The sequence below is a fragment of the Camelina sativa genome, chromosome 4 (genome assembly GCF_030686135.1).
Source record: "Camelina sativa cultivar CO46 ecotype springtype chromosome 4, ASM3068613v1".
Lineage (NCBI taxonomy): Eukaryota > Viridiplantae > Streptophyta > Magnoliopsida > Brassicales > Brassicaceae > Camelina > Camelina sativa.
This window is the reverse complement of record NC_141883.1, coordinates 4,556,916-4,583,190: the sequence shown is the minus strand read 5'-3', so window position 1 is coordinate 4,583,190 and position 26,275 is coordinate 4,556,916. Positions and strand designations below refer to the sequence as shown.

General features: G+C 36.0%; 3 protein-coding genes and 2 pseudogenes across 3 annotated transcripts; 3 read left to right on the top strand and 2 right to left on the bottom strand.

The window, feature by feature from the left end:
- Nucleotides 1-8,793: 8,793 nt before the first annotated feature.
- On the top strand, nt 8,794-11,952 carry LOC147945373 (uncharacterized). The gene is made up of 2 exons (XM_087509621.1): nt 8,794-11,776; nt 11,859-11,952. Exon 1 carries the CDS (start codon nt 9,842-9,844, stop codon nt 11,303-11,305), a length of 1,464 nt encoding a protein of 487 aa, XP_087365747.1. The 5' UTR covers nt 8,794-9,841; the 3' UTR covers nt 11,306-11,776; nt 11,859-11,952.
- On the top strand, nt 11,384-11,951 carry LOC147945374 (uncharacterized). Its single transcript, XM_087509225.1, has 2 exons — nt 11,384-11,776; nt 11,859-11,951. The coding sequence occupies exons 1-2, from the start codon at nt 11,384-11,386 to the stop codon at nt 11,949-11,951; spliced, it is 486 nt and encodes a 161-aa protein (XP_087365351.1).
- Nucleotides 11,953-15,104: 3,152 nt separating the features above from the next.
- On the bottom strand, nt 15,105-17,157 carry LOC147945372 (uncharacterized; annotated as a pseudogene).
- Nucleotides 17,158-17,494: 337 nt separating this feature from the next.
- Nucleotides 17,495-18,477, bottom strand: LOC147945371 (uncharacterized; annotated as a pseudogene).
- Nucleotides 18,478-23,766: 5,289 nt separating this feature from the next.
- LOC147945370 (cytochrome P450 71B3-like) lies at nt 23,767-26,029 on the top strand. Its single transcript, XM_087509894.1, has 2 exons — nt 23,767-24,930; nt 25,228-26,029. The coding sequence occupies exons 1-2, from the start codon at nt 24,025-24,027 to the stop codon at nt 25,834-25,836; spliced, it is 1,515 nt and encodes a 504-aa protein (XP_087366020.1). The 5' UTR covers nt 23,767-24,024; the 3' UTR covers nt 25,837-26,029.
- The last annotated feature ends 246 nt before the right edge of the window (nt 26,030-26,275 follow it).

Sequence of the window (26,275 nt, the reverse complement as noted above, 5' to 3'; positions counted from 1 at the left end):
CTTTATTATTTAATATGCCAATGCTTTATGATCAATCGATCGCATGGCTTAATTATGCTTATTGAGGATACCTGTTAGTTATTATGCATCGTAATTTATCAATTATATATTGCATCATAATTTGTTGTTGACCGTATAGTCACCCGTCCATGTTTTATTAAATTGTTGATCTATATGCGTAAGAAAAAAAAAATCATCATGAGATCCTTTTCATGTCTTCTTGCTTCATTATCAGTGTTACGGTTTGATTGTTTTAGTTAATTTATTATTTGGTCTGGTAAATCGTTGGTTTGTTAAAACCGAGATTCATATTTTGTTGTTTAGTTACCGAGATCTATAATCATCATCTGGTTTAAACTACCGATCACAAAAGTTAGATTTATACAACTAAATGTAATTGTTTTGTTTCCTTGATTTATTTGGTCAGAATTTGCTGTTGCAACATGAGTTGATGGACAAGCAATTGGTGGAGGCTAGGGTTTTTGTCTCTGAGTTCTTATGAGCAATCTTCATGTTTATCGAGATAAGTACCATCTTTATGTTTTATTAGCAAACTAATAAGCATCGTATAGCTTCATCGTGAATAGCTTATATAAAAAAAAAACATCTATATTTGTTGATGATACATATATGCATATTATACACAAGGAACGTGTATGTGTAATGTGCATATATAATAAAATAAATAATAAATCAAAAAAAAATATATAATTTATTACTATGAAATAATTTTTTTTTGTCAACTATTGGGCCATAACTGGCTATTCCATTAGCCAAACTCCTACATTCATAGGAAGCGGGATTCTATCCCTGGTGTGATGGTGTTTTCTACAATTGGACTTACCTTATGCCACTACACTAAGGTCACTTCACTAATATGAAATAATTATAATAATATAATTATATTTTTTGGTAAAACATTTTAAAATAAAATCTTTAATGAACAAAGAAAAAAACAAATATATATATATATATAAAGAAATGGTGCTTAATACTTATTTAACATTCATTTATATGATTGTTTATAATGTTTGTGAATTACTTTATTTGTTTAATCACAAAATTTAAATCTAACTAAAATTAGATATAATATCATGATGAAATATTTTAAATCATGTCTCCAACCTTCTTTGGTGAATAAATTGAAAATCTATTATCAAATTACTAAATAATGATTATTGATCATGTTTTCTTGGCATCACTTCTATGCGGAAGTTTAAGTCCAAGTATATGACTACAAAAATTCACTAGTTCTGTAGAAGAATCTAAAGAAAGTAAATGACTAAAAGCCTATAAAAAATATATACAAATCAACTTGGTTCCAATTTTTACCATGATTATATAATAAAAAATAATATCATTCATGAAAAGATATTAGATAATATAAAATTATTAGTCACAAAATATTGATGTCATGTAGACACAATATAGTGAAAAATCCATTTTTTAAAAATATTATAATCTTGTTTGTGACTGAGGAAAATTATGATATGTTGATGAATAATCATGAATCACATCTTATTGACTTGGTCTATTCTTTGAAGTGAATATGACTTTATGTTATAAGAGAAAAACAAAAGGTTATAGCAAAATTTGCTATAAATTGGTCATGAATGTGGATAAGATATATAAAGTCGTCAACGCCGACTATTTTCTCCACTAGACTTGAATAATAAGTACAAGAGGTACTTATCGTCATATATATATATATATATGACGATGAAAAAAATAGTGTGAGAAAACTTCCACTATTCTACTATAATATTAAGAAGTAGTAGAAAAAAGTATTGAAATCTCAGGAAGAGTATATATAATATTGTCTATAGGAACACAATTTGATATTAATGTGTTATAGTCTCCCAAGTCTCAAAGTTAAAAAGGTCTAAGATATAATACACGACCCAATTTGAGAATGTTATTGACTACAAAGCGGGATTCAAATCGAGATTGATAGACATGAAGTGTTATCATCTCGAGGGGGAGAATTAAAGAATCCCACATACAGAGGTGATGGAACAAATGTATGATTATGTTCACACCCAAAATGAGTTTAATCACTCATATGATAGAACAAATCTTAAGGATTTGGAAAGTAATCATGTTGAGACAATAAGCGAAGAAAATACTTTGAAATCATAAGTATTATTACCCAAGACAATAAAAGCATTTTGGAGATTACATGCATTATCAAAAAGGTAAAATTATTTGTGAAAATATCTCATTATTTGGCAGGACCGGTTAAGTCATTCCGGTTCAGTAATGATGCAAAAGAATAATCAGAAATTTCTGAAAACATTCACTAGAGAACCTGAAGAGTTTTCTTAGTGATTTATTATATGTGCTGCTTTACAAAGCAATCCGATTATATGGTTTTCAACGACCCCATGAATTTGGATAATGTCAATTTTCTGGTACGTATAAAAAGTGATATATATGTTTGTTATTAACTTGCAACATGGAGTTTGCGAGAATATTTGGTTAATTGACAATGGTGGTGAAACCATTCCAAGTAATTGACATAAATGACTCTATATGTCATGTAATTCGCATCATGCCAACGAATAATCATGAGTACTTCCCATTACAATTTGTTTGGATAAGAAACCAGATATATTCTATCTAAATGTGTTATACATGTTGGTTGCTCCACCATAGTGATATAAGATGGAATTTGAAAGAATGTTGGAAATATGTTGGATACGAATTTCTTTCAAAGATTGAATATCTCGAGAATTTGAGGATAGAGATGCAGAAACTGTTGTTTCAGTGAGTCAGTCTTTCCAACATGAGGGGGAGAAAATAAACAGCTGAAAAAATATATTGGAAGAAATTATCTTGATCCTCGTACTAAGAAATGTGCGATAGAAGTTGAAAAGTTAATTTATTTGCAAAGTTTAACAAAAATGCCAGAAGCATTTACTGACCATGATGGAGTGACCAGGTCACATATACCAGCTGTGCTCCAATTAATATCAATATCCTAGAAGGATAAAATCTACTGATAGTAAGTCTAAAGATCGCATGAAGTGTGATAGACTTATGGTTCCAAATATAAGTATCCTCGGAAAAAAAAAGGAGTATAAAATAATATGGCACAGAGGAAGCAAAAAGTTATGGAAAATCTCTAGAAGAGATGTAGACATGAGTAAGAAAGAGATTCAGGTATCTGAGAATCATAATGAAAGAAAATCTCAACAAGTTGAGTCATGTCTTGAATGAAAAGGAACCAAAAGAGCAAATCGACGTCGTAAATATTTTTGCATGCAGTATTGCAGTTGATATGGTTATGGATAAAAATCGAGGATCATAAACCGCGGTTAATATGAAAAGTTTTATTGAAAAGTGTAGACAAAGAATGATTGGTTAATCATTTAAAAAAGTAACTATGAAATAGTTTTAAGTCTCTTAAAAGATATAATATTTATAGTTGTAGTTCTTACAAATGAAAGTGTGAAATGAGTGGGATATAAGTGGATTTGTATGAAAAATAAAGTACGTGTAGTATTACAATGATTCTCAGAAAATACTTATGAGAGATGTACTCTCTTTTGGTGGAAGCAACTATTTAGATCCCTTATGAGTTTGACAATAAGGCAAGACTTGATTCAGTCTATCCAGAAGGTTTTTAGACTGTCAGAAGTATCCTTTTAAGGGATTATACTGTTAAAAGCAATATTTTATAGCCCTCGAGAACGTTATAAAACCGAGAAAAAATCTTGATGCCTTTTGACACCTTTGGAGAGAAAAAAGTGAGAGTTTATCTCTATGAGAGTAACCTGGGTGTAGATCATTATTGTTGATCTTAGGAATCTCATAATGGGTTGAAAATAAATTGGTAACAAGCTAAGTGAATATCTTAGGATTGTGTAATTCCGAGATTGAACACTATATTATAATTATGTTCAAGAAATATTTAACACATTAGTCTAAATTTGAATTTAATGGAAACAAGTTTTATCAGAATTTTTAATTTTAATTTTATGTTAAACATGGTTTTTACGTCTAAAGCTTATTTTTATAATTTGCTTATTTTTAAAATCATATATGTTTTTATAATTTGAGTTATAATCGATTAATTTAAATCTTTTGCTAAAGTGATCATACGTTTCACTTCATTATTCTATTACGTAAGTTGATTTAAACTACTATGCATTATCATACATGCATGCATAATACTTGTAAGTATTATAATATAAATACATGCATGCAACTTTAATAAACGTTATTATTATATAAATTACATGCATGCATAATACATGTGTATAGCATAGAAGATACTAAATATATGCTGAAACGATCCGATCCGTTTTTTTAAAATAATAAATAATAAATAATAATATAATAATTAATAATTAATAAACTACAACTAGTGGTCTCATACCCACTAGCCACCTAACCACAAACACAATCAACAGCGGAATAACAATACCAATCTCCAATAAATATCCAATAATATAAATAACCAATATCCAAATAACATGAATCATAGAACCAGCAACCTAGCAATTTTTCTAATGACCCAACTCTAGCAACCTAGCAATGCCAGACAACAACCATTCGAGTCCCTAGAATATCCTCCTCTTCATTGCAGATCAATTGGTGGTAACTTGTCCTGTGGGAAGGTTGTTAAAGGGTGGGGGCCAGGGTTCGAGGAACGCCTGACGCACCAATAACCTACTGGTGGATTGGGATATCTACAGTGATGGGTTAGGATCGATGCCCTGCAGGGCTAGCTTGGAGTCCGTTTGGGCGGCTAGCGGGGTCCACAGACGGTCCGTTAGGGCAGCTAGTGGGGGCCTAGTAAGGTCCACGGGACGGGTTGTTACACATGCATAATATATGTACGTGTAGTATATAATATAAGTCTTTTTGAGATTACATGTATTATCTAGAGATAAAATGCTTTGTAAATATCTTACTCTTTGGCATGACCGGTTAAGCCATTTCAGTTTACTAGTAATGCGAAAGAATAATCAGAAATTTCTGAAAAAATTCATTAGAGAACTTAAAAAGTTTTCCTAGTGATTTCTTATGTATGCTGCTTCACAAAGCAAGCCGATTATATGGTTTTCACAGACACAATGAATTTGGATGATGTTAATTTTCTGGTATGTATTCAAAAGAGATATTTTGGACTGATGATCCACCGTATATTCTTGTTATCAACTTGCAACCTTGAGTTTGCGAGAGTATTTGGTTAATGACAGTGGTGGTGATACCATGCTAAGTAACTGACATAAATGACTCTATATGTCAATAAATTCACATCAGACCAACGAATTATTATGAGTACTCCCACTATAATTGGTTTGGGTCAAAAACCAAATATATTCCATCTAAATGTGTTATACATGTTGGTTGCTCCACCACAGTTATTAAGATGGAATTTGAAAGAATGTTGGAAATATGTTGGATATGAATATCTTTCGAAGATTGAATATCTCGAGAATTTGAGGCTCGAGATGAAGAGACTGTTGTTTTAGTGAATACGTTTTTCCAACATGAGGGAGAGAAAATAAACAACTGGTAAAAAAAATATTGAAATGTTAAAGTAATAGATTTGAGGGGAAAGCTTGTATTATTCCATAGACATAATAGAGTATATATAGAGGATACAACTTGGTGAACAAGCATTAGGTTATAACCTAATAGACTTCTAATGGGCCTCTAATGGGTAATGGACATCCACTAAATCATACATAACACTCTCCCTTGGATTTCCATAGTAAATGAATAGTTGTAAATGCGCGTAAGATGCTGCTTTGTTAAAAACCTTACCAGCAAAACCCAATGGGAAAAACCATGGTTAAGGGAAAAAGAGTGCAGCGCGCTTTTACTCCCCCTTTTGAGTACATCACTTGAAATCTTCGAAATGTCGCAATCCAAAATGATGAAGTAACTTCTTGAAGTAGTGGTTGAAAAGGCCTTAGTAAATTGTTCGCCAAATCTTCACTTGAATAAATTGGTAGGACATGTATATCACTATAAATCACAATTCTTCCGCAGGCTATTGGTCTCTTAAATGACTCGTCTTGGTTATTATCTTCGTTTCTCACTATCTCATAATGTATGTCAAAGACTTTGAAGATGATAGTCTTTCACCATTGGAATCATAATATTCCTCTTCAGGTTTTTATCTTTCGCATGTTCTTTTGTTGTATCGTTAAAAAATTTTCATGGAAAAACCCAATGGGATTAAAACCATGATAAAGGAAAAAGAGTACAACCACGCTTATGATCATATTTCTCTCCCTGAAAGCATCATCTTCAGGTTATGCATTATGATAATATATATCATACTTTCTGAATTGTTAATAACAGAGCTTTAGTGTACAAAAACACATATGAGCATCAGTCCACAATCCTAAGATTTTCTCTTAGCTCGTTCCTGATCTATTTTCAACCCAGTATGAGATCCATAAGATCAAGAACAATGATCTACACCCAGGATTCTCACCTAGAGATAAACTCACCATTTTCTCCCCAAAGTTGTCAAAAGTCTACAAAACTTTTTCTCACTTTTACAACGTTCTCGCGGGCTATAAAATATTGTTAGAGCAATATAATCATTTCAAGAGATATACTGAATCAAGTCTTGCTCTTACTGTTAAACTCATAAGGGATCTAAACTAGTTGCTTCCACCAAAAGAGAGTACATCTCTCATACGTATTTTCTAAGAATCATTGTACTACACGTTCTTTTTTCTCATACATATCCACTTATGTCCCACTCATTTTACACTTTCGAGTGTATGTACTACAAGTCCAAATTATCTCTTTAAGAGGCTTGAACGATTTCATAGTTTTTTGTTTCAATGATTAACCAATCATTCCTTGTGTACACTTTTCAATAAAACTTTTTCTATTAACCGCGGTTTATGATCCTCGATTTTTTTCCATAACATCATCAACTGCAACACTGCATGTAAACATATTACGACGTCGATTTGTTTTTTGGTTCCTTTTGATTCTGGACATGACTCAACTTGTTGGGATTTCTTTCTTACTCATGTCTACATCTCTTTTAGAGATTTTCATAACTCTTTGCTTCCTTGGTACCATATTAATTTATATTCCTTTTCTTTTGCGAGAATACTTATATATGGAATCATAAGTCTATCACACTTCATGCGATCTTTAGACTTACTAGCAGTTGATCTTATCATTCTAGGACATTAATTGGAGTACAACAGGTATATGTGACTTTTTCACTAAAGGTCAGAAAATGGTTCTTGCATGCTTTTAGCATTTTTGCCAACTTTGCCAATAAATTATCTTTTTAATTTCTAGCGCACATTTCTTGGTACGAGGATCAAGATAATCTCTTACATGTTATGTATGATTTAGTAGATATCCATTACCCATTAGAGGCCCATTAGAACTCCATTAAATCTAAAACCTAATGCTTGTTCACCAAGTTGTATCTCCTATATATACTCTACTATATCTATGGAATAATACAAGTTTTCTCTTTAAATCTATTATTTTAACACGTTATCAGTATGAGTCTTTAACCCTAGCCATCTAGTTGCCGACGTTGAGCAGCAGCAGTCACCGCTTCCGACTTCTCTACTCTCCAACCTCGAACGTTTCTTGTCTCTGGTACACATGCTCTAATCTTATATACACTTAATTATTTAATTATTCAATCACTACGGCTTGTTTGCTATACGTATCGGAACATAGGATGCTTTACTATAATACTGCATCTTATGTTCGTGATTTTGTTATATGTGTTGCTGCTACTTTATGCTTGTATCACGTTATTATTATTCTCTATATTATTTATTTAATCAATATGTATGAGTATTACTCGCCTATATGATACATAATATAACTTGTTTTACAAAGATTACTTATGCATATCATTATTATTATTATTATATGATGGGGTCTTTGTCCATTTGGGCCTTTGTGCAGCCAAAAGTTTCAAATTGGGCATTTCTTCCCGTACTTATAGGATTAGGCTTTTCTGATATGTGAAATGACGACTATACCCTCAAATCGATGCCCGGGATGTTGTAATCTTCAAAAGTCTTTACTGTAGCGTCGACGCGATAGGAGCAACACTGTTGAAAATTTTCTATGGCTGTTAATTGATGATATGTCTTTTTGGAGCAGTGGATGAGGTTAAAGCTTCTAATTTTGCGGATATATATGTGGGTTTCAGTTTCAGTGGATAATTGTGGAAAAGTAAAAAATACAACCTGAAAAATTAACAGATCTGAGGTAAATCCACATAAGTTCGGTTTGCGATAGAGAGTCAGAGATGACCGATGAGGTATGTCCTAACAACGATCCTCTGTTTTAAATAATTATACTCCTTTTGGAATGTATCTAAGGTTTATTCTTTAAATTGTTCGTGTTCCTCATAATGTCGGTAGCTTAGGTCGATATCAGAATAAGGAAATCATGCTTCCTTCTTTAAATATGGCTTGCTATATTGTTTTCCTTCTATAGTTTTCATGAGCAAATGTGAGATGACGATCAGAATAAGAAAATGATGCTTCCTTTATTTTGAGTGTGTTTAAATGTGGCTTGCTATATTGATTAGTCTTCCATACTGCTATATTGTTTTCTCTCCATAGTTTCTTAATTGCTTTAACAGAATATACAATGTTTATAGGTTGTTTGTGCCATCGTTCATTTGGTCAGTCGTCTTTATATTTGGTTGGTCACATGGCATCTTCGTAGCATATGTTGACATCCTTTAATTTATTGTCTTTATGTAGGCGGAAGAAATTGTAGTCATTGTGATTGCAGGCAGTTGGGAATTTTCGGCGTCTGGAGTGTGGGATTTTGTTCTTGCTAAGGAATGCTATGCAAGCAACATCACTATGCGTTTCTCCATGAGTTATGAAGAATTGGTTTCAAATGTTAGTGATGAGTTTCAGCTTCAACAATTGAATCTCACAACAAAATTGAGTTATTGGCTCCCTTGTCAGCTTTCAATGTTCTCCATCAACAGAAGGCCACCAGTTATTATAACCAGCAGGATGGGTGTGAGGAACTTTATCAATGTCCGGCGAGGTGCCATTCACTTAAATTTGTTGCTATCCTTGGAAGCTTTGCAAGACGGAGTTAATGGTAGCATGACCGTAGAGAAGGTTCCGCATATGAACCTCGCTGGATAAAATGATGGCGAGGATGATGGACTTGGAGATCATCTTCAACAAGGAAATGAATGCATCATGCTATATAGCGTAGAGTCTGTTCCAACACAGAGCACAGAAGTGACTCATGGAACTGGGGTGAGGCGGATGTTGTTTCCGGACAGTAATGAAAAAGGGAAAGGGTTCCAGTTAAATGATGAGCCATTCTCCAATGTCGGGAGGGAGATTTGTAGTCTGCAGGGTGGTGTTAGAGAGTGCGGAGAAGGAACCAGTGGTGCTGAAAGGGTGGTGCCATATATTAATACAGAAGAGTGGCCAGGAACAAATATTACTGGTATAATAAGTCTTGCAGATGCGGCGACACCTTCACTGTCAAATAACATCGAAGACAACACTGAGGAGGAATATACCTCCAATTCTGAAGATGAACGGGTACTTCGAGAGATAGAACTACTTGAAGAGAGGCAAGCGGAGTTGGCGAGAGAGAAGGGAAAGAAGTTGTACCTGAATCACCAGATCAAATTGTCCCTCCATCACCACAACATCTGTTGCCTGACTGTCACGACTATAGTGTCCCTGATGGTGAAGACTTCACCATTACTGCGAGTGATGAATGCTTCACAGATGGTCTGTCAGCTTCTTCTTCAGAAGCTGATGAAGATTTAGATTACGCTTTTTGGAATGATGTTGTTAACACTCCATTCCATCCAGAGTTTGGTCGATCTGATATGGTGGAAGGCGATCCATCATCGCTAGCACAACCTCAGGATGCAGAATGCCGTAACATGGCAGAGGGTTTATTAGGCAATCATCCGGAGGGGGGCATATCAAATGTGGGCGATCAGGTTCTCTCATATGTTACTACTGCAAAACATCAGCCTATCTCTCGAAATACCTTGAATGATGACATTAACTATGAGGGGACACTGCCAACTGAAGATGCAAAGCCGGTGTTTGATGATGTCATTAACTTGACAAACACTGATGGTTGTGGACCCGTGTCAGCTGAAGAAGATGCTATCTATATTGGTCGTCTGTTTAAAGACAAAGACGATATGCAAAACATGGTCTCTATATATGCTATCAAACGGCTATTCTATTTCCAACAAACAAGGTCTGATCCGGAGAGGCTTGTATTTGTTTTTGTCGATCCGCATTGCAGATGGAGAGTGTTTGGCCATACTGTCTCTAAGTTCTCTATGAATTTTGAGGTTTGTACTGCCACTTTAATACACAGTTGCACAATCACATCAAGAGCACAATATGCCAAGTTAGCATCTTCAAAGGTTATTTCTTCTGTTTTACGCGGCAAGTACGCAAATGGTCGTGCAGGCCCTAGAGCGAGTGAGATCCCAGACATTGTTCTTGCTGAGCTAAAGGTGTCTGTGACTTACATGAAGGCGTGGTATGGGAAAGAAATTGCAGTCAAGAGAAGTAGAGGCAGTGACGAAGAAAGTTACAAGTTGTTGGCAACATATATGTATTTGCTTGAGCAAGGCAACCCTGGCACTGTTTACAAGCTGGAGCACACATATGCAGACGATGGGACTAAGAAGTTCAAATATTTATTTTTCTCATTGGCAGCAAGCATTGCAGGGATCAAGCATTGCAGGAAGGTGATACTTGTTGACGGTACAATTATAAAAGCAAAGTTCAGAGGGGTTCTCATTGCTGCCAGCATGCAGGATGCAAACTTTCAAGTTTACCCAATAGCATTTGCGGTTGTCGACTCTGAGAGCGAACCTGCTTGGACCTGGTTTTTCAGGCAGCTCAGTTTGATAGTGCCAGATGCTGAAGACTTAGTTATTGTGTCTAATAGGCACAGGGCTATCTATGCTGGAATTGGGCAGGTTTACAAAAAGGCTTTTCATGGCGCATGTGGAGTACACATAGAGAGGAACGTGCGACACTTTTCCGGGAAAGGGTTATCTGCATTAGTTGGGAAAGCTGCTCTTGCCTTCAATGTTGGTGCTTTCAATGAGTCATCACACAAAATTGCAAATAGAAGCATCCGATGCGCAGAGTATTTGAATGGAATACCTCTTGCACATTGGACTCAGGCTTATTGTCCGGCTAAAAGGTATAATATTATGAGTAGCAACGTGACTAAAGCTCTCAATAGTGCCATTGCAAAGATTATTGAGCTCCCAATAGTGACTATGGTTGAGTCTATCAGGACTAAGCTGATGTAGTGGTTCTGCTTAAGACGAGCAAAGGCCAAAAAATTGGCGACCCTTCCTGAGCCAATTACACCTAATGTCAACAAATTTATGCTTCGCAACCATGTAGCATCAGCAGGTTTGGCAGTTATAGCAGTGTCAGATTGGACGTACCAAGTCAGTGAAACAGAGGGGAAAACATGGTTTGTTGATCTTGAGAAGAAGAGTTGTAGTTGTAATGGGTTTCAGAAGCTTCTCATTCCTTGTTGTCATGCCTTTGCTGCATCGAGGATAAATGGTGTATACATTCCTTCACTTGTAGGGGAAATGTATCGTGTACCTGTTTTTGGAGCTACATATGCTGCACTAATATATCCGGTCCCTAATCAATGTGATGAAGAGGTCCCTGGAGTGGTACTGGATAATGAATTCAACCCCCCTACTAATCCACCAGGGCCAGGACGAAGAAGGAAGAGAAGGATTCCATCCCTTGGAGAACATATGGTAATCTACTAATTTTCACTTGTCTTATTGCCTTGTACTTTGATTCTTCGTTACATTTACATAATAATTTTTATTGTTGCAGGGGAATAAAAGGAAGAAAACAGCACCCCATAAGTGTTCCACATGTGGCCAGGCAGGACATAACCGAGCTACTTGCAAAAACATAATAGGATAAGGTAATTGTTGTGTTTTTCATCTAAACGTAATACGAGAAGTTATTGGTCCCATCACTTAGCTAAAAACGATTGTTTTACAAAAGAAAATGAGACAGTAAATTTGCGTGACTCTTATTTTAAGGTTGCGGCCGAGTGTTTTTTGGGAACCAGAGGCAGAGAGAAGTCTGGCTAACTGCATGATTTTCTGAAGCTGGAAGTGAAAGTGAAGCAAATTTGTTATTTTGGTCTGAAGAATTAGAAGGAAAAGCGGTGGAAGTGGAAATCAAAATTTTTTTGGCAACCTGCAGTAGCAATGAAGATGAAGTAATTTTGTGGCAAGCTTCAGTGCAGGTTGATAAAGTAGTGGATGTGATAAAGCAAGCGAGTTGGTTTTTTTTAACTTAAATCAGTTGATGAAACAATCATTATGTAGATTGTTATCAATTTGTGTAAAAGGGGTTTAAATACCTTGTTGGACCCTCGTTGGTATGTATATGCATATTGAACAAACATATATATAAAGGCAAGAAAAGCTTCTGGTGCATAATCAACCTCTCGTGATAGGAAAAAAGGTTACATGAGGAGAGTTATGTGTTGTTATAAAAGTCGTTACATCGAAGAAGGTTACTTAGTCGCAGTGAACATCATACTATAGAGAAAAACTGGTGGGAATACATTTGAAGATAAAAAAAGGAGAAAAAGGTAGATTTAACAAAGTTGCAGAAATAGAGCTGCATACTTGAAAGCAAAACATTTGGGACACAGTTGGACGACCGATAAGTTATTCAGGTAACAGTTTGGGATACCAGGAAAACGCATAAAAGGCTCATAATAACCAGCATTTGGTGAACCCATATATGTTATTTGAGTGACAACCATTTCAGCTATTCTAACTGCATCCTCTACTGATGAAACCGAAGATAAGAATTCGGCAATGACTTCCATACCTCTGTCAAAGGAGCCAGAACATATGAGGAAGATGGCTAGAGCAAAGCGAGCGTAGATGTTGTACGAAGCTGATGAATTGAGGAGAGTAATAGATGTTTCTGAAGGCCCTCGTTGTGCAGCAAGGCGTAAGCCTTCTACATAGTGAGATGTCTGGTTCCCAGCTTCCAAACATCGGATTAAGAAAGGCCGAAAGATAGAATCAGTCAGATCCAGAGCAATCCTGTTAAATTCAGGACCAGATGCCAATAAAGGCCCCAAATGACGAAAGCCATGATGGGAAACCCGTCTAACTATGTCTATAAGCAAAACATGAGGGATGGAGTCCATTGACAAACTTTACAGATTGGTGTTTGTGGTTTATGAACGCTAGCAAGCAATATGAGTTTTCTTTAAATATCGGCAACAATTGTTTGGAAGTGGGAGCGAAGAATTAACTATAACACCTACAAAATTGTGTTCAACTAAATGATGTAATTATGTTTATGGGTGAAACAGGAGACAATAAGATGGGAATGTGAGTTAAAGGGTGATGCGTGTTGATTAATTTTATGGTTGTAGCAATAACTATTGTGAGTAAAAGACAATAAGAATTATAATGCAAAAGGAGAACTGTCGATATATAGGGGCCACCTCATGACTTGAGGGCTGAAATTGGCAGACCAATTGTAGGATGCAGAATAGGAGATACATAACTGAAAACCAGTACAAGAAACAATTTGGACATCGGTTGCTGAGGGAGCAAGGACCACACTTCGGAATATCTGTATATCTCCAAGTGTTTGCATGCGAGCGAACCTTTTTTTGACCAATCTTCATGATTTGCCAGATAACAGTGCTTCCTATTTCATCCGGAGCTTCAAAAGAACCAACGTAAGTCACAAATGAATTACAATTTTGAATGGCATCGTCGTAAAAACCAAGGCAAATTTGCAGGAGTTATATTGCAAAGGAAGCATGAGGTGAACCATTAGGTATGGAATGTAAGAGTTGCAGAGCTGTTTCGGCATGCCCATCTTTGGCCGCAAGTTTCAAACTTTCAAGATAAGAATTTGTTGGATTATTTGCTTGTAGGCAACGAGAGAAGAAAGGACGGTAAGGGGAGTTAAGGTTGATAAAATTTGCATTTGAGAAAAAGAATTCAAGGGAAAGTGTATGTAGCACGGTTGGATGGGAAGCAAGGCTGGAGTAAAACTTAGAAGTGTTAAGCATACCTGAAAGATCAGTAAAAGTTGAACGACCAACTCGGGAAGGAATGTCAAGGGCGACATGAATATCAAGTTATCCATGTGAGATGAACAACAGATGTAATTGAGAGAGAAATGTTGTAGAATAATATTTGATGCAGGGGTAGTGTCTATTTATGGGCATATGCAGTAGCATTTATGTTTGGTAGTACGGTGAGTGGGATGAGATACACTATAGTAAACGGGTTGGTAATGGTGAGGTGTCATAGAAACAATGGTAAGAGTAAGTGTTGTAGTGATTGTAGTAGTAAGTGGCAAAGGCTTCGATAGTGAGACCTGTTAATGGATGATTCTTTTGTGATAGAGTTGAAAGGCGTTGTATTAGTTATGGAGTAATAAGCAGAATTTAATGCTTTATAGAGTTGGTAATAACTACATAAAACACTACCAACTAAGGTCACACCATGAGAAGTACATAAAACTGTAGTACATGCTGAGTTTCAAATTTAGTGCTAAAGAATTTCGGAAACATGATAAGGATAACGAAAGTTGTTAGGAGCATGATGTCGAGACATTGGAGAAATAAGCATCATATATATGAAGGCCACACCGAAGAATTATCATATTGGGGTATGAGCTTGGAGACTGTGTGATGAACCCGATAAGGTGTTGGGGAATAGCTTAATCAGACGTGGACAATTTAATTTGATGTCGATGATGGGAACCACGAGTGGATGAATTCGGTGATGCAACGAGAGGAACGATAGCAAGGCAATGATTCTCACAAGCTGACAATTGTGAAGGGACAAGTACGACACCTTCACACTCGCGCGTTTGATGAGGTGCAGATGACTGATCTTCAACGCCAACAATACGCGAGACATAAGGAAGTAAAGGAAGGGGAGGAGGGAGTAAGACAAATCCATTATGTTGATGTTGCTGCACAATCAAGCGAGAAAGACAGGAAGCATGGTAAAGGAGTCACTATGATGGTTAAAAAAAAACAGAGTAAATTATGTACAATGGGACTTCGCATAGTGACTACTTGAGTGCTAGAAGATCGAAAAACGCAGAAATTGTCAAAATGTACCTATGACGAGTCTCCACCGCGTGAGGGTGGCAACATTTCCTGGGAAGGAGAACTACTAGTTGAATCTGCCACCAATGAACTTCTTGGAGAGCTGACCTGTTAGAGGCAGAGCAGCCGTAAGGTAGATAAAAGGGAGAGAGGTAAAGAAATTGTAATAGTGCAGCATCAGTAATGTATATAATCACCTCTGTTGTAGGTCTCTTATCTGGACAGTTCAAACATGGAACTTTTATACCTGAAATCATCATGACATCTGTAGTGCCAGGAATGGCTGCTGATGCAACCTCAGCAGAGGAATTGCCCTCACAAGCTATTTGTTTATTATTGGAGTTCGAATTCAGTAGAAGCTCCCCCAAATCCGCCAGCAAAGACTCCTTGAAATCTTTCAACTTTAATGTCACAATCCCATCAACGTCTGCAACACAGTCGAAGCCGTTGCACGCTTTAAAATGCTTTCGCCTATGGCGTGCGGAACCCTCCTCTGAACATGAGCTGACGAAGTTGCGACTTTGTTTTTTTCGCTTTGCAGAAACGTCCATAGATGGTAACGATGAATCACCTCTAAATGCGAAGTCTTTGTGAAACTTGTAACCAGATGAGACAAGTGATTGTAACAGCTGCCTTTTTGAATCACCTCCAGCAGTAGAGCGAAATTCATTATCTGCTGCAAAAGGGAACAAAACCTGCAACTGGGACATATAGTAGGTACATGTGTCAGATTTATAAGTAGTAGTAGGAAACGGATAACGGGTGAGGAAGAGGACTTACAGATGGATCCAGTTCAGTGGACAATATGTTGGAGGTATGGTAGGACTTGCACTTCGAAAGATATGTAATAGCCTGATCAAGAAACGTTGACTTATCTTCAGAGGCAGAAACTTGAGCAGTGAGGGGATCGATCTAAATGCTAGGAGCTGAATAGGAAGAGGAAACCCATGAACAGCAACGGATGATTGTTTGAGTTTTTTAATAAGAGAAGCTTTGTCTGGGATGAAATCACCAATGGTAACCATTCTGAACAAGCGTTTGAATGAATGCCGACCCCAAGGATAGTGAAGGAAGAATTGGACATCTTTAACCATCTCAACAACTCCCAATGAAGGTTTCACTGGCTGTGTTCTGCAAAGAAGGATGCCTTCAACAATAATAACTAACGCTAGTCTAAACTTACGTCAACCCGGCATATTTGGTTCAGTCTTCAAGAGTGTGAGAAGGTTGTCAACAGTTGTTGACCCAACGTTCCGGCCAATAAGTGTATACCAGTATGGAGCAGATCCATCAGCATGAGTAGTTAGAGGGAGTAGGTCTGCAGGTGGTGGAAAAGGTTGACAGGAAAGGCCAGTCAATTCTTGAAACTCTATCAAGGAGAAACGCATAGATTGGCCGCCATAAACAAACCAAATTTCCTCACAATTAGGAGTATGAAGTTGTCTACATAACAGCTGGTGGACTAGCTGGCCAGATAGGGAACAATACCGAACAGGCAAGGAGAAGAACGCCAAGAGGAGATCCCAACAACGTATCTAACTCAGGCAACCCAGCGAGAATATGTAGAATATCAATTAGGTAGCCAGGTCTTGAATATGAATTGATACGAACAACATGAGGAGGGTAGCAATTAACAGCAAAAATCCTTTCTGGCATCTCACCTTGGGAAAAAAGAAAAGAAAACACACACAATGTTAGTAAGCGAAGGGACGTAATGTATATATCATTAGAAGGAGATAGATTTGGTGAGTTAACAATTATCTTACTCTAGTGTGACAATATAGAGTAAGGAAGTTATACATGTACATAATCAGTGGCGGTAGACAGAAACAATAGAGATTAATGAATGAGTAAACTAAAGCAAAGTAACTAACCTTAGGACACAGTGAAACATACTAATATAGTAATATAAACAACTAAACCGAAAGGACAATAAGAATGAGAACCCAAGTAAGATATGGAATACAAAACCATTACTGAAAGTACTATATTACTAGTAATGGTTTTGTACTCCATATCTTACTTGGGTTCTCATTCTTATTGTCCTTTCGGTTTAGTTGTTTATATTACTATATTAGTATGTTTGTACTTGTGATGTCTTCACTTTCAGTAGAAGTGTTGAAGCGAGAAAGAAAAGAAAAGGAACAACTACAAACGTTTGTACTTGTGAAAAGGAACAAAAGTTTGTACTTGTGATGTCTTCACTTTCAGTAGAAGTGTTTTTTGAGTTTTTTTTGCACCATGTCTGAAATTCAATAACTTAGAACATAAATAAAGCTAAAACCCCAGAAATAAAAATCATAGGTAAGAAATAGAAATAAAATCCATAACTTAAATCCCTGCAAAAAAAAACTCAAAAAACACTTCTACTCATCAAGCAAATCAGAGGTGTCCATGTGAGTAACACCGTCATGACCAAAATCATCTTCGCCATCCTCAAACATCAAGTTTATTTCCACCTTTTGCCCCTCTTGCTTTAGGGATTGTTGATAAAGATCAACAAGGTGTTTTGGTGTCCGACACCTCTTAGCCCAATGGTCCTCTCCTCCACACCGGTGACAAACGCTTACATATGGCGCTCTCTCTTGTTTGTTACCGGTCCACTTCTTCTTGAAAGAAGGGTTCTTAACTGATACTCCATGGCCTCGACGATCACGACCGCGACCACGGCCAGGTTGATTTCCACTTCCACGGCCATGGTTAGTGGTTTTGTTTTGCTCTTTCTTACTGAAAGATGCTGTGTTTGCTTCGAGAAGCGGTGCACATCCAGTTGGACGCATACCATGATTTTTCAGCAATAGCTGGTTTTGTTCTTCAGCCACAAGAAAGCATGAAATCAACTGGGAATACCTAGTAAACCCTTTTTCACGGTACTGTGTTTGTAACAACACATTGTTTGTATGGAAAGTAGAGAAAGTTTTCTCTAACTTGTCCTCCTCCGTTACCTTTTCACCACATAGTGCCAATTTGGAGGCAATTTGGTGCAAGGCGGAGTTGTACTCACTTACAAATTTATAGTCTTAAAGTCTTAGCTGCGTCCAATCATATCGGGCTCTTGGTAGAATCACCGTCTTTTGGTGTTCATACCTTTCTTTCAGATCGCTCCAAAGAACGACTGGATCTTCCACGATCAAATACTCATTCTTAAGACTCTAGTGGAGGTGATGGCGAAACAACGTCATTGCTTGTGCCTTCTTTTGCTCATCTCTTTGTTTCCATGGATAATTGTATCACCCAGCCCTTTGGATTTCAACCAAAACTTGGCATCCAGCGCCTATGCCAAGTAATTATCTCCGGAGAGATGCAGCAGAATCTAAGGCTTGAGAGTTTCGACATGGTCACTATACATGATTAACACACGACACAAATTAAACTCAACTCAAAATATTTGGACGAGTGCATGGTTATACAGAAAATATTTGGACGAGTGCATGGTTATACAGAGAGGGTAAAAACATATTAACGTGTGCATGTATTTATATACGATTGCATGCATGATATTATGTATCATATAATAATAATATGCATATATATGAGTAGTACGAGTGCATGTTTCTGTATAAGAATGCATGAATGATATTATTTATCATATAACAATAATAATATGCAGATATATGAATAATACGAATGCATGTATCATATAATAATAATAATGATATGCATAAGTAATCTTGTAAAACAAGTTATATTATGTATCATATAGGCGAGTAATACTCATATATATTTATTAAATAAATAATATAGAGAATAATAATAACGTGAAACAAGCATAAAGTAGCAGCAACACATATAACAAAATCACGAACATAACATGCAGTATTATATAGTAAAGCATCCTATGTTCCGATACGTATAGCAAACAAGCTGTAATGATTGACTAATTTAAATAATTAAGTGTATAAAAGATTAGAGCTTGTGTACCAGAGACAAAGGACGTTCGAGGTTGGAGAGTAGAGAAGTCAGGATGCGGTGACGGCTGCTTCTCAACGTCGGCGGCTAGGGTTTTTTTTTCTTTTCTAAGACGGCTAGAGTTAGAGACTCGTGCTAATAACGTGTCAAAGTAATAGATTTGAGGGAAAAGCTTTTATTATTTCATAGACATAATAGAGTATATATATGGGATCCAACTTGGTGAACAAGCATTAGATTATAACCTAATGGACTTCTAATGGGCTTCTAATGGGTAATGAACATCCACTAAATCATACATAACCGGTCTTTATTTATACTATACGTATAAATTGTTACCAAAATATATATAGTTTTCAAAACCATACATAATATGAAATTATGAATTGTAAAAATTTGTATAAAGCTGTAAAACTTACATCAATTCTTTCCTAGGTCATGATAACTCTCTCTAGAGTTTTTCCACTAAGGTTTTCTGCAAAAAAAAAACAAATTTGCCTCGTTAGTAATCTAGTTTTACTTAGTGAGAGTGTGTTCTATAAAATGATAACCCAAATACCCACCACCAAACAGCAAGGATCAAGTGGATTCATAGAACAAGCAACAATGTATGATGAACCAATGTACAATGCAATAATATACAATTATTCTTGAAGACTCGGATTTAAACGTGCAACTGGAGTCCTAACGATAACCTTCTCTTAACGACTTAGATAAGGCCTTCTCCGAATTCACAATATTTCAGGATAATGCCCTACACTCCTGGACGCAAAATGTATAGAAAATATGTCATTTCGTAAACTACATTGTCATGTAGTGCCTGGTTGGTCGTGAACCAGCCATGAGTCTTTGTATATCATTATGTTACGGAGTTTCACGCAATGCACAAACATACAAGAGGGATAATCTGATTCGACTAAGGCTAGTTACCTAACTAACATGGCACAATGCTAGAAATAATCATATATTTCTAACATACACTATAATTACTAATAAACATTGTCAACGACCTTAATGAAGGAACTAATTAAGTAATTAAAGATAACCTTCCTAAAATTAGCCACAGCACTTACCCTTATCGGGTCGTCCCGAAACATGTTCTCTCAGTAATTCTAAGTTACCATTGGACAAAAGTAAGGTTTTCTCGGCTAAATCTAGTTTTGGATAGCTTTTCTTTAGGCTGATCTTTCCCGTCTATTGGATATTCACTTTCGAAATAGTCTTTTTGACTTGTTCTTGATGGGTTCTCGACCATACTAATCAAAGTGAATGATAGCCTAGCTTTAGGCTGATCTTTCCCGTCTCACGGAAAATCACTCTCGTGATAGCATTTTTGACTTGATCTTGATTTATGCTTTCTTATCAAATTATATTGGCTTAGCCCACAAGATGCCCGCGCTAAGAGAAAATCTCTCAGGGAAGAGTTCATGCGCGTGAGTTCACGCGCCCCCAAATTTTTCTCCCAATTTTTTCTTCCCCTGCGACAACTTTGTTTTTCTGCGTTTGCCTCTCCGGTCACCGGCGTTCTTTGCCGGTACAGTGAGAGGGCTTCCTCCTTTCTATTTTCCTCTCTGTAATGTTTTTGTATGCTTCAGTGGTGGTGCTTGGATCTGCCCTCTTTTCTGAAGCCTCGTGTTGGTGGTAAGCCACCGTGTGGAGAGAAGATACTCGCCGAGGGGGTTGGGTTGCTGATGTCCTGGCTGCTTGAAGACGGTGGCTTGTGTGTTCGGCGATGTTACTGGTGGGTCTTGGCGGAACGACTTTCTCTCTTGCGGTGGTTTTTAGATCTGGTTTCAGATCTGGGTTTTGGTGGCTTTGATGTGGTGTGGGAGCAGCTTGGTTTCCTTCGGTGACTGTGCTCGTGGCATCTCTAGATTCCGGTGTAGCTAGCCGGTCTCTTCTCGTCTTTCTTCCTTTTCAGGTTTGTGTGTTCCTTGGCATTCCACGGAGCTTCTCTTTGTTGGTGTCTCGGTCTCTCCTTCATCGATTTTCTCCGGATTTCGGTTGCTGAGAGTGAGGATTCGGATTTGTGGCACAAGTGGAGGCTTCCTCGGCATCAGTTTGCTATGCAATTGTTTGCCTTTGGTTGTTCGTGTGGCGGTTAGTCTCGTCGTGGGTAGTTTCTGTGGTTAACGGCGAGTCTTCTCTTCTTTGTGGGAGGACGTTGGTGGCAGCTTCATCTTCTATGGCTGCTAGTTTGCGGTTTCCTTCAGGTTCCCTTATCTCTGCTCCGGTAGTTTGATGTTCGTGTTTTCATTTCGTTTAACAGTTTTGGCGTGCGCTTAACACCCGAGAGGAGTCTCAGGAGAAGAATAGAGGCGGCGCTTTGGTCTAAGTGGCATCACTTATCTGTGGGAGATGGTTCCTGTTGTTTACAATAGGAATGGCGAGTGGAGGTGGTTTCTCTGGTCGCCCGTAGATGCTCCTGTAACCAACGGATTCGTGAGTAAGTCCATGGTTGTCATTGCGTTTTTGCGTTAGTTTGCGGAGAAGCTGTAGGCGCTTAATCTTGAGGTTTTGAAGGCTGGCCTCTTTAGGATTTGGTTTGCTCGTGGCAACTAGGATGGGACTCCAACTCTTTGGAGTTGTGGAAATCACGCAAATTTCCGAGTTTAACATCTTGGAATCGGTGTTTCTTCTTCTGTTTTCTTTTTGGGTTTATATTTTTCCTCCATTATTGTTTTGTTGCTGTGTGTTTATTCTGTAGATTTTGTTTTTTTTCTGCTACTTGTATTCTCTGTAACTTCTGTAAAAATTCGAAAATGGTATAATAAATCTTCACATTGATACCAAAAAAAAAAAAAAAAAAAAAAAAATGCCCGCGCTAATCTTGCCTTTCCTTGGCTTGATTTTGTGGTTTGACCGGCCGTTTTCATTGTACGTCCTTCTCCTTCCATACGACTTTTAGTTGCAGACAGGGTATGACCACCTCAATCGTTCTTTTAATTCCGACATTTTCATGTTCACCTGTAACTCTAACAATATATATTCTAGGTTATGTACAGTGGCGGAGCCAGAAAGAAAATTTAGAGAGATCTAATAAATAATTTTTTTTTTCAGCAAATAAATAATTTTTTAAAAGGGATAAAAATATAAAATTTAGGGGGTTAAAATAAGATTTTATTTTTTAATAGAGGTAAAAATGCAATTTTGGAGCGGTTTTACAAAAATCCATAGTGTTTACCCAACAGTTTTTGAAACCACAGAAAATAATACAGTTCTTTACTTCCTTTTCAATATTTAAATAAAATAATATATAGCAAAAATAAAAGAAAAACACATATATTATTTTTATTTTCCTCTCTAGTCTCTATACTTCTCACTCTCTCACTAACATGTAACATTTTTTAAACACTATTATAAAACATTTGGTTTGTTTTATGTATAAATATATTTATTTATTAATACAAAAAATAAAATATAGAATTATACTAGTTACTATTACAATAATATAAAATCCGTACCGCAAAATATTTCACCAATCAAACATTATTTTGTATTGTTTATTTTGGAATAGCCGCACTTGTCCCGCAAATACATTTGTCCTGCACGTACTGCAGTTAAACCGTACCGCATTAACAATTTTTTTGTCCCGTACTACTAAATCTGCGGTTACTATTCGGACTCTCAGAATATAAATGTAGTCTTAAATATGGTAAAATACAAAATTTGTATGGTCAAAATCAAAATGCAAAATTTGTAAGGGTCAAAAATACAAAATTTAAAAAGGTCATATTATAATTTATAACTAAAAATACACCCAAAAAAAAAGTTAGTGGGGTAAGCTGACCTCATACTCCCTCACTACATCGGCCCCCTAATTATGTATTTAGTTATATTATCTTTATCTTTAGTGTTTTAAAAAGAATTCTAAAACTTTTTTTTTATTGTTTAGACATTTCTTTTTTACATTTTTTATTCTTAATTTATTTACACTATTGGACTATCATTTCAAATTTAGTATTAAATTATAGTAAAAATAGATTTCAATATTGAACCAAAAGAAAGTTTGTAGTTTTTATTAGATATTATCTATTTCACTAATTAATTGTATTTGTTGTGGAAATAAATGTAGTTTTAGGTAGTGATTGGTAAGATAGTATATGTAGATTTTGTTATGCGTTTTTGAAAACCACACTTAAATCACCGATCACTATTTTTATTACCAATTTGTGTTTTTTAGGGAAAAAGAAAAATGAGCAGAGTGTATTTTTATTACCAATTAGTATCTCTCTTCTATTCTCTTTCCTCATATAATATTATATTTTAATTGTTGTTATTATTAGTTAAATATTGAAAAACATGTGAAAATATTTTATAAAAAACAATTATTAGAGATATAGGTTTTATACAATTATGTTTATTTATGCTATATAAATTTTCTACAAAAAAATATATTTACAAAATCTATGAAAATATATGACAATTATAATTTATGCTAAATATATACAAAAATAAAAATATTTAATTATTAATACAAAACAATTTAAAATATATAATTATAATAGTTATTAATAAATTAATATGAAATCCGCACCGCAAATAATTTTTCACCAATCAAATATTGTTTTGTATCGCTTATTTTGCATTAACCGCACTTGTCCTGCAAATACATTTGTATGCATGTATTACAATTCAACTGTACTGTACTATCAAATTATCTGTTGTCATGTACAACCAAATTCGAAGTACATCATGAGAATCATTGGGTTGTTGATATTAATTGTTTTTATTTTATTTTTTTGCACTTTGAAAACAATTTGAATAGTTTCGAACTTAAAAGTGTTTGACTAGTAGAGAGGTTCACATATTTTGAAGACAAATTTCAAAGCTTATCCTCACAAACACTACATGACAAGTGACTTTATATGTATTGACTCTGACTTATGTTGCCGTCGTTGTTTTGTTTATAGTCTGAATACTCTGTTTCAACATCACCAAAAGTAGAACACAAAACAGAGGAAAACGAAAACAATGTCGATTTTTCTGTATTTCATCTTGTTTCTTCTTCCTCCCGTGCTATTAACGTTAATATTCATGAATAAAACCAACGACTCGAAAAAGAATCTTCCTCCTGGCCCACCGAAGCTTCCGATCATCGGAAACCTACATCAGCTACAAGGGATGCTTCACAGATGGCTTCACGATCTCTCCAAGAAACACGGACCCGTGATGCTTCTCCGTCTAGGTTTTCTCGATTTGGTTGTGATCTCATCGAGCAAAGCGGCTGAAGAAGCACTTAAAGTACATGACCTTGACTGTTGTACAAGACCTAAGACCAACGCTTCATCAAAATGCTGGCGTGATGGTAAAGACATCGCCTTTGCGTCATACGGTGAGGTTTCGAGAGAGCTGCGCAAAGTTTCTGTTCTTAACTTTTTCAGCACGAAAATGGTTCGATCTTTTAGGTACATAAGAGAAGAAGAGAATGATTTGATGGTCAAGAAACTTAAAGAATCAAGTCAGAAGAAGAGTACAGTTGATTTGAGCCACACAATTTTCTATCTAGTTGGAAGTATCATATTCAGATCCACCTTTGGGCAGCGTTTGGACGAGAACAAGCATGTCAATAAGGAAAAGATCAAAGAACTCATGTTTGATGTCCAGCAAGTTGGATCTTTAAGTAGCTCTGATCTTTTCCCTGCTGGTGTAGGGTGGTTTATGGACTTTGTTTCAGGACGTCACAAGAAACTTCACCAAGTTTTCACTGAGGTTGATACTCTGTTGAATCATATAATTGATGATCACCTGAGAAACCCTATAGAAGAAACAACTCGTGATCGTCCTGATATCGTTGACTCGCTCTTATATATGATAAATAAACAAGAACAAGATGAATCTTTCAAGCTCACCATTGATAATCTCAAAGGAATCATCCAAGTAAGCATATAATCTAATTCAAAACTTTTACAAAAAGTCAACCTCTCTCTGAATTCTAAAATATATTACCTCAAGGCTTTTTTCTTCTTTTTTAATTATGACAAATTAGAGTAAGGCTTCTTATGTAAATCGATATTATAAGAGTCCTAACACTTTCTCAAACGTAAACTTTGATAGTATGTCAATATCAATAATCTATCTATAAAAATTAGATCTTTGATACTTTTTGATATGGTATTCTTAACAACTTGAGTTTAAAAATATGTCATTAACCATTTTGTGTCGTTGTTTACTTAGGATATATATCTTGCTGGAGTAGACACAAGTGCCATCACCATGATTTGGGCAATGGCAGAGCTTATTAAAAACCCGCGTGTGATGAAGAAAGCTCAAGATGAGATCCGAAGTTGCATTGGAATCAAAAAAATTGGAAGAATCGATGAAGAAGATGTTGATAAGCTTCAATACTTGAAGCTTGTGATCAAAGAAACCTTAAGATTACACCCAGCAGCTCCCCTTTTACTTCCAAGAGAAACAATGGTTGATATCACGATTCAAGGCTACGACATTCCTCGGGAAACACTTCTTTTGGTTAACGCATGGTCGATAGGACGAAGCCCTGATCTTTGGAAAAACCATGAGGAGTTTAATCCAGACAGGTTTATCGTTTGTCCTATTGACTACAAAGGAAATAATTTTGAGATGTTACCATTTGGTTCTGGTCGGAGGATATGTCCAGGGATAGCTTTTGCGATTGCGACTGTTGAATTGGGACTATTGAACTTGCTTTACTTCTTTGAATGGAGACTGCCTGAAGAGGATAAAGATATTGACATGGAAGAGGCAGGTGATGTCACAATTACGAAGAAAGTTCCTCTTAAACTTCTCCCAGTTTTTCATCACTGAGTGATGTCCCAATTTATGAATAAATGTTATTTTGGTTATGTTGTTGTGGGAAATTGTTGACTAATAATAGTCTAACTAGATACGATCCGCATGTACGTGCGTGATTGATTTCAAAAACTATGTTTACTGTAAAGTTTGTAATATATTATGTACACATAGAGAGTTACATTTATAGATATAATTATTTGTTAAATCATTTACAGTTCAAACTTATATTAGTTTGGTTTCATTCAGTTTGTGATTTTTGAAATAATAAAGGTTTCAACATAAAATTAAGATTCACAAAACAACATACTCGAAAATCTAACATTTACCAAATTAGTGATTAATCAGAATTGTATAAAACTTGTAAATTATGAAACAGATAAAAACCATCAAAAAGATTAAAACTTTTCAAAACGAATGACCTAAATTCTTAAGCGGGTCAAACCCGTCCCGG

Bases quoted from the DNA above. Each gene is read 5' to 3' on its own strand.
- LOC147945370 (XM_087509894.1), top strand. From the start codon at position 24,025: ATGTCGATTTTTCTGTATTTCATCTTGTTTCTTCTTCCTCCCGTGCTA. The intron at 24,931-25,227 runs GTAAGCATATAA...TTGTTTACTTAG, and splicing joins ATCTCAAAGGAATCATCCAA to GATATATATCTTGCTGGAGT.
- LOC147945373 (XM_087509621.1), top strand. From the start codon at position 9,842: ATGGTGGAAGGCGATCCATCATCGCTAGCACAACCTCAGGATGCAGAA.
- LOC147945374 (XM_087509225.1), top strand. From the start codon at position 11,384: ATGCTTCGCAACCATGTAGCATCAGCAGGTTTGGCAGTTATAGCAGTG. The intron at 11,777-11,858 runs GTAATCTACTAA...TTATTGTTGCAG, and splicing joins CATCCCTTGGAGAACATATG to GGGAATAAAAGGAAGAAAAC.